General features: G+C 38.0%; 2 protein-coding genes and 1 long non-coding RNA gene across 4 annotated transcripts in view; 1 reads left to right on the forward strand and 2 right to left on the reverse strand.

The window, feature by feature from the left end:
* Positions 1-9,005, reverse strand: part of vwa1 (von Willebrand factor A domain containing 1) — a 33,377-nt gene extending 24,372 nt beyond the window's left edge. Inside the window, exon 1 of one of the 2 annotated variants that reach the window (XM_005174134.6) lies at positions 8,653-9,005. In XM_005174134.6, the coding sequence (XP_005174191.2) occupies positions 8,653-8,737 (85 nt within the window). In that variant the 5' untranslated portion in view covers positions 8,738-9,005. 2 annotated transcript variants of the gene reach the window in all.
* On the reverse strand, positions 1,707-5,524 carry LOC141380567 (uncharacterized). Its single transcript, XR_012398796.1, has 2 exons — positions 5,396-5,524; positions 1,707-4,716 (listed from the first exon to the last, which is right to left on the reverse strand). It is a non-coding gene; the product is annotated as an uncharacterized lncRNA (long non-coding RNA).
* Positions 7,975-13,267, forward strand: part of tmco4 (transmembrane and coiled-coil domains 4) — a 61,531-nt gene continuing 56,238 nt past the window's right edge. The window contains exons 1-2 of the mRNA XM_073939396.1: positions 7,975-8,033; positions 12,192-12,277. The gene's annotated coding sequence lies outside the window, so the exon portion shown is untranslated. The remainder of the gene's footprint in view (positions 8,034-12,191; positions 12,278-13,267) is intronic.

The raw sequence follows: 13,267 nt of genomic DNA on the forward strand, positions 1-13,267 counted from the left end.
GTGTATGATGTGTAAGTAAGAATTTCATTGTACAGGGAAAGTGTTTCTTTTCTGTGCACATGACAATAAACACATTGAACTGAATTGAAATGAATGATTATAAAGGTTCCTTGTGTCTTATGAACACCCCTTCAAGTAAAGTTTTACCAAAAAGTCATTCATTCATTCATTCTCCTTCAACTTAGTCTTTGTTTCAGAGGTCGCTGGCCGCCACGGGCCCTCTGACAAGTGTGAAATAAAGGGCCCTGAAAGTGAACGGATCGCGGATAAAACTGAAATATTTTTCATTTAATATTTAGGCTTTTAATTCTTAACCTGGTCTTGCAGTTTTCATAATTCAGTCAAATCAAATGTAAATGTCAAATAAAAAATAATCAATCAAATAAATTACACCTTTAAATAAATACATGAAGAATTCTTAATATCGGTTAATAAATAAACAAATAAAAAAAATAAACAACAAACAAACAAACAAATGAAGTATCACTCAAATAATTGTCAGTAAATTAAAAAATTTTTTACTAAAAAATAAGTATCAAATAAATCATTTTAGGCACTTAAACATTAATCAATAACTAACTAAATGACAAACAAACCACCTAACTAATAACTAAATATCACTCAAAAAACTGTCAATCAAATAAACAAATACAATAAGTGAATGCAAAAAATGAATGAATGAATGAATGAATGATTGAATGAATGAATGAATGATACAGTGGCTCACTGATTAGCACCTCACCGCAAGAATGTTGCTGGTTTCAGTTTCCCCCTACAGTCTACAGATATGTGCTATAGGTGAATTGGATGGACTAAAATTGGCCATAGTGTATGAATGTTCGAGCATATGTATTATGCAGCAGATGCTCTTCAAGCGGCAACCCAGTGCTGGAAAGCACCTAGAGGAAACCTACGGCAACATCGGTAGAACATGTAAACTCCTCACGGAAATGCCAACTGGCCCAGCTGGGACTCGAACCAGCAACATTCTTGCTGAGAGGCGACAGTTACCAAAAAGTTTGTATTTTTTTTCTCTATATTCTGAAGTTCCAACAAAGTCCATTGTATATATTTTGGGGGAAAAATAAGATAACAAGATAAAATGGGAAGAATCCCTGAGAACGAAACAGAGATAAGTGTGAAAGCGAGTGAGGAAATTAGTCATTTGCCAAGGAAGTAGGGTGGAACAGTAGATGCTAAAAATAAGGATATTTATTGGGATAAGGAAGAACTGTATTTTCTAAGAGATGGAACATTTGATTTGGCCGTTACAGGAAATTCCTGGCAGAGGAGCCTCTAACCTGGAGCTGCGTGATAAACATAAACAGATGGGGGAGGAACTGCACTGCTACTGGATGCTGGAGGACAAACGGACGGACGGCATGGAAGAAAGAAGGGGGAGGTGAGAATGGCCTGTTCCATATGAAGTAAAAGCAGGAATGTAGAGGCCTTTCCAGAAGCCCCTGAAGAGGCAGAAATAGTGTGTGCAGAAATGAGCAAAAGAGAGAGTAGGAGAAACTAACGAAAGGCTGCCAAGTGTTTTGCCACCCATGACAATACAAAATCGCCCACTGAAGTCCTGTTGAACAGATCTGGAGGCGTCGAGTGTGATCAAATTATAGAAGAATCTTTGAAATCTGGTTCTTTGTTGCATCTTCTTTAGCTTTACAACTGGAACCATTGAGCATTTGATAGTTTGCACGTCAAGGTTTTTATTTTATTTAATCGAAAAGTAAATTCAAGTGGTTTTCATATTATCTTTCATATTGGGGTTGTGCAACTAATCGAAATTTAGTTTCAATTTCGGCTTCCAACGATTATGAAAAAACATTTATCTAGATTAAATGTTTATTGCAGCCGTACCGGAGGCCAGCTAGTAAGTGCTGTGCAGGTAAACCTCACTCCTCTGACATATAAAGGTGCTCTAGCGACAATCGCTAAAGGCCATGGTCTTTAGCCTCCTTGTTAGAGCAACCGACTCCCATGCGGAAGGTTGCCAGTTCGATATCTGCTCGGAGCGGGTTAGGTGGCGTAGGACCAACAGGTTTACACAGCGATCAGTAATTACTCACATTAACCCTGTTTGTTATGAAGCAATAACTGAACATAAAGAGCATGTGAAAGTGAAAATATAAACGAAACTGCAGCTCTTAAAGTGACTGTACACTATATTTATTTTCCTTCTGCTTAATCCCGTTATTAATCAGGGGTCGCCACAGTGGAATGTACTGCCAACTTATCCAGCATATGCTTTATGCAGCGGATGCCCTTCCAGCTGCAACCCAACACTGGGAAACATTCACAGACACACACACACACACTCACTACTGCCAATTTAGTTTGGTCAATTCACTCACAGCGCATGTCTTTAGACTGTGGGGGAAACCAGAGCACCTGGAGGAAACCCATGCCAACATGAGGAGAACAAGCAAACTCCACCAAGCCGCCCAACTGTTTTTTTATCATTATTAATCAATTAATAGTTAACAAAAGACAAGCATTAAAGTAAATATAATTAATTTTTAGCCACATGGCCCGCTAATAATCATTTTAAATAATTGTGATTATGATTTTTCCCTACTTTAAATAAATAGGATTTTATTTTAGAAGTGAGGAGTTTTGCTTTTCATTTAATGCAAGGAATAATTTGTGTCTGCCACCAATTATTATTATTATTTTTTCACAATTTTTTGACTATTTGAATGTAGTGTATTGGTATGCTATCTTCCAACCCAGGCTGATTATTGATACGTACTCCAATATACATCTCTGAAGAGTGCCAAAGTTTTTTTTTTTTGCAGTTTTTGTTTTTGCGAATCCACCAGAGGCCTTTTTCAGATCACAAATTTCTCTCGCGAGTGCCATTCGCACCTACTGTTCTCACATTAACCCATCAGAGGGCGCTGACTGACTGACCACCAGACCAATCCCCCCACCCACCCCCTTTCCCTAAACCCAACGTCAAGCATTTGTTTACATTGAGAAACAATAGAAAAGTATCACGTTGGAAAGTAGAAATGCATTCTGTGTGAACGGCCCTCTAATAAAACACACAACATACTGTATTAAAGCATTTTTCCTGTTTACCCGTTTTCTATGAAACCAAATCAGAAGTGGAGAGTGTGTGACATTATTAGCGTAAACACACAGCATCTCACTAGTTAAAACTTATTTCTCTGAATTTGAATATTCTTCAAAATATTTGGGATAGCGGCACTGCGGCTCAATGGTGAGCACTGTCACCTCACAGAAGCAAGGTCACTGGTTCGAGTCTCGACTGAGTCAGTTGGCATTTCTGTGTGGAGTTTGCATGTCGCGGGGGCGGGGGCACTTCAGATCATTTTGGAAGGGCACTTTCCATCCAAGACTAAAAAGAGCATGTGCACTGCACAGGTTGAGCCCTATGTGTGCATGTGCCTGGTCGTGTATAACTGGGCCACCTAAAGTATATTGGACAGGACGATACTTTTAAACAAATGTATCTTCGCCGATTAATTATAGACTTAATACTAATGGTCACACTTTACAATAAGGTTTCATCAGTTAATGTAAATTACTAACATGAGCAACACTTGTACAGCATTTATTAATCATAGTTTTATTAAAAAATCCAAATTCATGTACTGAGTTAACATGAACTAACAATGAACGACTGTATTTTTATGTTTACTAACATGAACAAAACTGTAATAAATCTAATGTTCATTGTTTGTTCCTGTTAGTAAATGCATTAACTGACATTAACTAATGCCACCTTAATTGTAAAGCCGTACCATAACAATCATAAACTCTTAAAGCATCATAGTGCTCATACGATAGTTCTCATAGTTTGCTTAAAGATACGAGCCCAATTGGTCATTTGAACTGGTGAGTGCTATGTAGATGCCCTTTGCCAGACCGCTTGGAAGCAGGGTGCGGTGGCACTTTGCACAGACACTCCTGTAATCAAAGCCAAAACGCTCAAGGCTCTTCCAGATTTACTCCCTGTGAGTCACTGTCGGTGTCTGTACGGTTTTGTTCAGACAGGCAGCAATAATTAATTTTTAGCGGGGGGGCATACTAGATTCAATCTCTTTAATTTTGTAGTCTGAACCGCCCAAAAAAATGATGATAATAATAAATGATGCTTGATGTTTGCATATCTGTAAATCCAAAGTATAGTTTGTTTTGATCTGTAGTCAGAACAGAAAATATCACAGAACTGGATTTCAATCGCATACTACATGCAGTTTTAAATCGGATCATGATATGTTTGTTTTGACTTTGAAATCAGAAGAGAAATAAAATCACCACATATGCAGTTAGAAAAATGTTCAAGTGAGCTGTTTGTTGTGTATCAAACCTGATCTAAATCACATGCTATTTTAAATCAGATTTGAAAATATTGATTAATTAGTATTTTTGTTGCAATATGAACAGCTAAAAAACAGCAGGAAACCACACATGCAGAAATTGGACTAAATCCAAATGGAATAAACATTTGACGTGTATATTTTGTGGAGAATTAAATTCATTTCAAATTGTAGTTTAAGTAGCACATCATTCTGAAATCTGATCTAAAACTATTTGAAATCAGATTTAAAATTTTAGTGCAAAATCTTGTCAAGGGGTCAACGAGTATAAAAGTCACATGCTGACAATTTGAAATCAGATTTCAAAATATATATTTAAATTGAATTACTATGAATTGTTAGTGTTAGTATTCTTTGTTGCAATCTGAACAGCTAAAAAATAGCCAAGTAAAATAAACAACAGGAAACCACGTGCAGATATTGGACTAAACCCATATGCAATAAAAAACCCAGGCCTATTCTGAAACCGTACCAATATATACATTTCTGGAGAGCGCCAAATACGTCCCAGGAGCTATGTTTTTTTTTCGTTTTTTTTTTTTTTTTCGTGAATCCACCAGAGGCCGCTGTGTATGCTTTTTCAGATCTCAGATTTATCTTGTGAGTGTCATTCGTGCCTACTGTTCTCTCGTAAATCCCAAACACAAAGACCCCTGTAGACTGACTGACCGAACGAACGACTGAACCACCTTACTCCTACCCACAATTACAACTGATAGTGTTTTTAAAAGCACCGACTGACCAGCGCTCACCCACTTCCCTAAACCCAACCAACAGTGTTTTCAAAAGCAATCCAGAAAAAGAAAATCCCTCGCCTGATTTTTACTATGTTTTCAGATTTTACCACATTCTCACCATGTTATTTACATGTTTATTTTATTTTTTGGCTTCTGTTTTTGTCTTACATGCTTTCTGTAACCATTCATCACCGGACTCGAACCCCGTCGTTGTTGTCAACTCCTCCCTGAGTCTCAAGTCTGCCGACATACATGGCGAGCTACTGGGTAAACTGGTAACAGCGGTAACATCTGGAGCTCCTTTACAGGACTCGACACTTGTAAACACTCGCTTCATCTGGCTCGCGGCTCTCAGCACCGCCCACGCTTGTCACCTGTACCAATCCGACCAATCACAGAGCTTGCGCTGCACGTTGTTCATCATACATTAATTTTCTTGTCGGCTTAGTCCCTTTATTAATCCGGGGTCGCCACAGCGGAATGAACCGCCAACTTACCCAGCAAGTTTTTACGCAGTGAATGCCAAACCAGCCGCAACCCATCTCTGGGAAACATCCACACACACACATTCACACACACACACACACACACACACACACACACACACACACACACACACACACTACAGACAATTTTAGCCTACCCAATTCACCTGAACCGCATGTCTTTGGACTGTGGGGGAAACCGGAGCACCCGAAGGAAACCCCAGCGAAGGCAGGGAGAACATGCAAACTCCTCACAGAAACACCAACTGAGCCGAAGTTCGAACCAGCGACCTTCTTGCTGTGAGGCGAAAGCACTACCTACTGCGCCACTGCCTCGCCCGCTACACGTTGTTGCGACGTGTAATTACATTGTTTTGTGATGGCTGCACCAGAGCATACGTATGCGCTTGACACAGAAGTATAAATCAGCCTTAAGGCTCTTTATTCCTCAGAGGTCACCACAACTGAATGAACCGCCAACTTATCCAGCAAATGTTTTGCACAGCGGATACCCTTCAAGCTGCAACCCAGCACTGGGAAACACCCATACACTGTTGCATTCACACACGCACTCATATTCTACAGCCAATTTAGTTAATTCAATTCACCTATAGCGCATGTCTTTGGACAGTGGGGGAAACCGGAGCACCCAGAGAAAATCTATGCCAACATGGGGAGAACAAGCAAACTCCACACAGAAACATCAACTGACCCAGCCGGAGCTTGACCTTCTTGCTGTGAGCCGACAGTGTTAACCACTGAGCCACCGCGCCGCCCTATGGATTACCATATATCATACTTTTGATACAACATGTAATCTCAAAATACACATCTCATTCCTCACATAGCAAACTATACGACCCTCACACACTATGTAGTGAATGAGTCAGTGGTTGTTGGATACAGTGCATGCATGAATGCCTCTGTTGCTTATCCATCTTGTGCTTCAGCGGGATGTCATGACATGCATCAGATGACAGGCGAAATGTACACAATACCCCTACTTTCCACTATTTAATTGGTATTTCACAATGCAAGAGCGATCGGTATCCTTACATTTATTGAGTGACAGGAAAAATCCTTTCATTCACATGCCTGCGCTGTGCTGACAACGAGTTATTTCTATTCTATTCATACAGCAAATACTCAGATGTAAATCCTGACAATTTATGGCAGTCACTACAGTTCTAGAATTGTTATGCCAGGCCTAATTGTGTATGGATATAATTATTTTTAACATATTGAAATAGATTGCTTATACTTCTGCCATGAGAGGCAGACTCTTCTGATAAAACGAAATACTTCTAGACACATGTTTTCCTTCTAGCGCGCATGTTTATAATGCATTTCTGCTGGTACTCCTTTGTGTTTATCAGATTTCATTCAGATGCTTTGTTGTCTTAAGGGCTTTGAGATCTTCATGATCTAGAATACAATAGAAAACTATAGAAAAGAAAAGAATAGAGATGGAAATAAGATTGCAGTTATCTAAGTGTAACTTGGGAGCTGTCTGATTACTTCGTAATAATTATTTCGAGACCTTAAGCCCACATGCACGTCTGTTTTTGACTAATGAAAACACTTTAGGGTTCTATATTTTTAGTATTATCATTATTAGTTATGATTTATTAGTTATTTGGTTCCTTCAATTAATTATGAATGTTCAAACTACTTCATACTAAGCCCAGCAAACACATAACGTTCCCCTAATGTTCCCAATTGGTTATTTTTTGGGGGGAACTAAACTATAAAACGTTCTGGGAACATTGCCTATTGGTTTTTTCTTTCCTATCTAAAACAGAACACAGGCTGCTTATATTCTACATATGTTCGTGAATAACCAACAGAAAACATTCTGGGAACCAAAAGTAGTTATCTACGACTATTTATTTAATGCAGTTTAGTGCTAGCCTATGTCAAGTTATTTGTGTTTTGTCTTATAATTGAATATCTCTTTTGAATCAGCTATTTACTGATATGACTCACCTGAATCATGTACTGACCCTCATGACTCACCTGTCCGGAGACATAACTCAACCAAATCAAATAGAGTCCTGCCTTTAGCAATGTGATTCCTGAATCAGGTAGGCTTTTGAACCGTAGTAATTTATCATAATCACGTACAGTTTTCAATATGTTAATATTATGTTAATGCTTGACCATTATTACACACAAGAACAGGTCGTTTTGAGTCCTGAGAAGATTCTTGACTCAAATGACTCGGTTGAATCACACACAAGCTTCCTAATTAAAACATGATTCGTATGAATTACTGTATATAGCCTACCGAGTCCTGAATTATAGAACATGATTAGTCAAAATCTCAAATTGAGATCCGAATTAAAACATGAACAAAACGACTCACCTGAATCATGACTGACCCTGCCTCACCTGTCCTGAGACATGCCTCAACCGAATCAATTAAAGTCCTGCATTTAGCAATGTGATTCTTGAATTAGGTAGGCGTTTAAACTAATAATTTATCCAAATCACCTACAGTCTTCAATGTTAATGTTATGATGATGCTTGACCATTATTTACACACAAGAAATTTTAGTTTTGAAAAGGTTCTTGACTCAAAAGACTCGGTTAAATTACGCACAGAGTTCCTAATCTGATTGGTGTGAATTACTGTAGCCTACCGAGTCCTGAATTACAGAACATGATTCGTCAAAATCTGACATCCGAATTGAAACATGACCAAAACGCCTCACCTGAATCATGCACTGACCCTCATGACTCACCTGTCCTGAGACATCATCAAACTCAAATAAAGTCCTGCATTTAGCAATGTGATTCTTGAATCAGGTAGGCATTTGAATCGTAATAATTTATCCAAATAACGTACAGTCTTCAATATGTTAATGTTATGTTGATTCTTGACCATTACTTACACACAAGAACAGGTCGATTTGAAAAGATTCTTGACTCAAATGACTCGGTTGAATCTCGCACAGAGTTCCCAATTAAAACTCGATTCCCATGAATTATATAGCCTGTCGAATCCTTAATTCTAGAACATGATTCTTCAAAATCTCATGCTGAGCTCCGAATTAAAACATGAACAAAACGACTCACCTGAATCAGTTACCGAGTCCTGAGCGTCTCCAGAACACAGAAACACGGTGAGGAAAACACACGTGAGCGCCTTTCGGACCTCCATGACGGGACTAAATTACAGTCAAATCCTCCAGTTTAACCTCTTCTACATCGCCTAGCACAGTTTCTATCAAAATATCTTCACGCACGCTTCACTTTAAAAGTCGCATTAAAGTCACTGAATCTCTTTATATATCTGCAATAAAATCGCAGCTGCAGCACCTGCGCGCCTTCTCTACATGATTTACGCGCTGGGAACGAAATAAACTCGAAACGCTTTGCTCCCTCGTTAGGTGCTCGGTGTTGGTCAGAAACAGTCACGGATTGAAAGTGTTTCTCGGCTACTGAATACAGCAGGTTCCCTCCCGCCCCTATGCTCTGCACGCCTCCTTCATTACTTTAGACGGGTACCAGCGTCACCATCTTGAACCTGTGCCCGGTTTCTGGTCCTTCTGATCTTTAAGTTACTCTTAAATTCTTGTTAGGGAACTGGGCATTTATTATGTATCATTATGGGCAGGGCCAGACGGAATCTGCGGACGTTTATTGCTATTTCTGCGGAGAATTTAGGTAAAAATCTGCGGATTTCTGCTGATTTATTTTGGGAGTATCATAACTTAAACCTAAATATATGAAATTAAAAGTGATACCTTTTTAGCTATTATTTAATGTTTAAAATGCAAATCCAATTAGATTCACTTCATTTGGTAAATAAAGCAAGTCTCTCATATAATATCTCTACTAAAAGACAAAAAATATTACTTAACAAACTGTGTTGTACATAAATCAGATGAACATTAGTCAATAATATTACTGTAATTGATTAAAAAACTGAATAAATTTAGATTTACACATTTAATTAAATAAATAAACAATTAATCATTGGCTAAAAATCTGCGGAAAATATGCAGAAAATCTGCAGATTCCGTGTTGGCCTAATTATGGATAACTAGAACTGGCATTATGGGTCAGTATTTAGTCAGTAGGCATCTTGGGTCAGTATTTTTATTTTTTTTTCTACCATGTAGTTTTGTTTTTACATATTCCAAAGTTATATATAGTTTTTTTTCATGCCGTTTGTGACTATGACATATTTATTACGAACACATAACATTTTAATATCATAAAATCAAATCACACATAGAAAAATCCTTCATAAAATGCTTAAAGCATGTACATTTTGAAGCTAAGTTATTTAATTTAAACAAAATGATGGAAAAATGACTGGAATTTTTTTTCACTTTTCATTTTCTTTTCTTTTTTTGTACCATTGTTTACAACAACTCAGGCAATATATTACTTTAAACCACTGGTGTCAAATCCATTCCTGGAGGGCCGCAGCTCTGCACAGTTTAGCTTTATCCCTAATTAAACACACCTGATCAGATTAATTGAGTCCTTCAGACTTGTTTGAAACCTACAGGTAAGTGTGTTGAAGCAGGGTTGGAACTAAAGTCTGCAGAGCTGTGGCCCTCCAGGAACTGGATTTGTCATCTGTGCTTTAAACCAGTGGTTCTCAAACTGCGGTACGTGTACCACTAGTGGTACTCATGCTTACTTCTAGTGGTACGCGGAGGAATCACTGAGTAATGAAAGAAAAAAATGAATAAAATTGTAATCATTTGATGCATAAGATAACACTAATGTGATCAGCATTGGCTGTTCACTAAAGGCTACGATCAAAGCGATGTGCTTGAAATGTTTACTTCAGTGCATCATGTCATCAGCTGCTCAATCCACTTGGTGTAGAATTAGAGAAAGAGGTGCGTGTTGCTTGCAGAGCAGATAAGCGCTAGAGCAGTGGTCCCTCGGGCCACAGACCAGCACCGGTCTATAGATCAATTGGTACCGGGTCGCACAAAAAAGCATGAATTATTTCTGTTTTATTTATTATCTGATTCGAAACGATCATTTATTTAGAAAAAAAAATTATTTTGAAAAATTACCGTATTTTCTTGTTACATCTCGGTCACTTTAGCGCAAAAATTTAACCCAGAGGCTAGCAAAATATGTAATAACTGCAGCATGATGCGCTTGCGTATTCCAGGCGCACACAGTTGAAAACATCTCAACTTTTCAGAATGCCGCACGGCGAGTCACATGACATGAACCGACTGATCAGCTTCATATTTTGTATGGAATATAGTTTCGTTAGACTAATTATCTCATACAAACACAGAACACCCAAACACTGCAGTGCTTTTTTAATTTCTCCATAAATAAAACGTGTATCAGAGTGCAGTAATGTTTCGTCAGCTTGACATCCTCTGAGAAAAACCAATCTACATACAAGTTAATGTTTATATTTCAAAAAGTTTCACAAATATGTCATATGAACATGCTATATATATATTTCAAAATCAAAAACTGTATAAATATGAATATGACTCTTCCTCGTTTTCGAACTGTGCAGTGCTGTAGCTGCTTAATTTGGCCAACTACTTTATTTCAATACTGGTCATTATGGTGGTATTTGTAGAGACAATTTGTTTCTGAGGTGATACTTGGTGGAAAAAGTTTGAGAACCACTGCTTTAAACTATTAAAAAATGTCAATAAAGGTACATTTTTTTTTTTACTTTTCAACTTGAAATGTACCATGAAAATGTACCAGCGTCACCATCTTGAACCTGTGCCTGGTTTCTGGTCCCTCTGAAATTTATGTTGCACGTATATTCTTGTTAGGGCATTTATTATGTATCATTGTGGGTAACTAGAACTGGTGTCTTAGGTCAGTAGTAGTCAGTAGGTGCCTTAAGTCAGTTTGTTTTCTTTGTACCATTGTATTATAGCAGTTTTGTTTTGTTTTTACATATTCCAAGATTATTATGTTATGTTTTTTTCCATAACATTTGTGTCGATGTCATGTTTATTATATGACCAGGTCTCACTGGAAGAAGAGACAGTACTGTCTCAATGTGATCTCCTGGCTAAATAAAGGAAATAATAATAATTATGAATGCATAACATTCAATACAACATTTTATCATCAAGTTAGCATCAAGATGACTTAAGATTATCTATAATGTATGAATTAGATTTTAAAGAATGCTTGAAGCGGACTGCACGGTGGTGCAGTGGGTAGCACATTCGCCTCACAGCAAGAAAGCTGTTGGTTTGAGCCTCGGCTGGGTCAGTCGGCGTTTCTGTGTGGAGTTTGCATGTTCTCCCCGTGTTGGCATAGGTTTCCTCCGGGTGCTCCGGTTTCTCCCACAAGTTCAAAGACGTGTGGTACAGGTGAATTTGGAAGACTGTCCTTAGTGTATGTGTGTGACTGAGTGTGTATGGGTGTTTCAATCCACTGCGTAAAACATATGCTGTATAAGTTGGCGGTTCATTCCACTGTGGTGACCCCAGATTAATAAAGGGACTAAGCTGAAAAGAAAATTAATGATTAAATGAATGAAAATACATATTTTCAGTTTCTTTATTTCAACCAATGCAAAGGTTGATGGGTTTGTTATTTAAATAACATCGTCTGCATGCTTTCATTTAAACATGATTGTGTTTGCCTTACAGGTATGCATTTCCAGCACCACCTAATAATAGGCACACATGAGTGACTCCACGCACGTGAGAAGCTGAGATAAAGACTTATACAGACTGTGAGTATATAAGGAAGTACTAAAAGCAGATTTCGACCAGTGATTGTATTGAACCGCTTGTGACATATTTCCTATAGAGATCCCCAAAGCTGCCTCCACCATTACACACCTACTAAAGCAAACAGATATGACACTCCGTCTGTGCTGTTGAATTGACATTCAGTAACTTAACCGCAGATTCCCCTTTGAACGATCCCTGGGCAAACCATGTGGAGAGTACAGAAACTGTACTGCAGAGATTGTAAAATCAGTGACTGGATATTGTTGTTGCATTATATATAAACATGATTGCGTGAAACACTGGTGTTGTGCATTGCTAAATCCAACCAGTCTAGACACGCAGCGCACCAGCCCTCATACTGTATGACCTCATTCACAGGCTGTGCTGTAAATAACAAATTACAAATACTTAGATTGCTGTAATCGAGTAGTTGTACTCAGGAGTTGTACTTTATTAAGTAGTTTTAGTAAGTAGTCAAAAGGTGTACTTTTAGTGCTGTGTCTGGACTTTTACTCCACTATTTTCCAACCTGCAGTCACTAAATTATGTTTATTTTGTTTTGTCTGGGGTGTATTGGTTATGTAAGGCTTGAAGCTTACGCTGCTTTTCTGATCCAATAGTCGGAAACAGAAAGCAGTTTAAGGATGGCATGTTTAAATCCATTATTTATCTGACTCGATTGTAATTAATCTGACTTCATTAAAGTTGTTATTATCAATGATAAAGAGAAAGAATCTCAACACCTTAATGAAGGCCAAGTTTATTAAGTTACATGTTTAAATATACAGACAGTAGAATGAAACAAAAAATCCACAGTAAAATCCGCTTTGCGCTGTAGCGCATGGTCTAACAGGGTTGAGCTTATTCTCTTAATGAGTTATAGGTGTGTTTTGAGAATAAACCAGTCAGAGTCTCATCTCCCATTCCCTTTAAGAGTTAGTTGTGTTGCGCCATAGCGCATTTGCTATTTACATGGTGGACTTTGTAAG

This window comes from Danio rerio, chromosome 23 (genome assembly GCF_049306965.1).
Source record: "Danio rerio strain Tuebingen ecotype United States chromosome 23, GRCz12tu, whole genome shotgun sequence".
Taxonomy (NCBI): domain Eukaryota; kingdom Metazoa; phylum Chordata; class Actinopteri; order Cypriniformes; family Danionidae; genus Danio; species Danio rerio.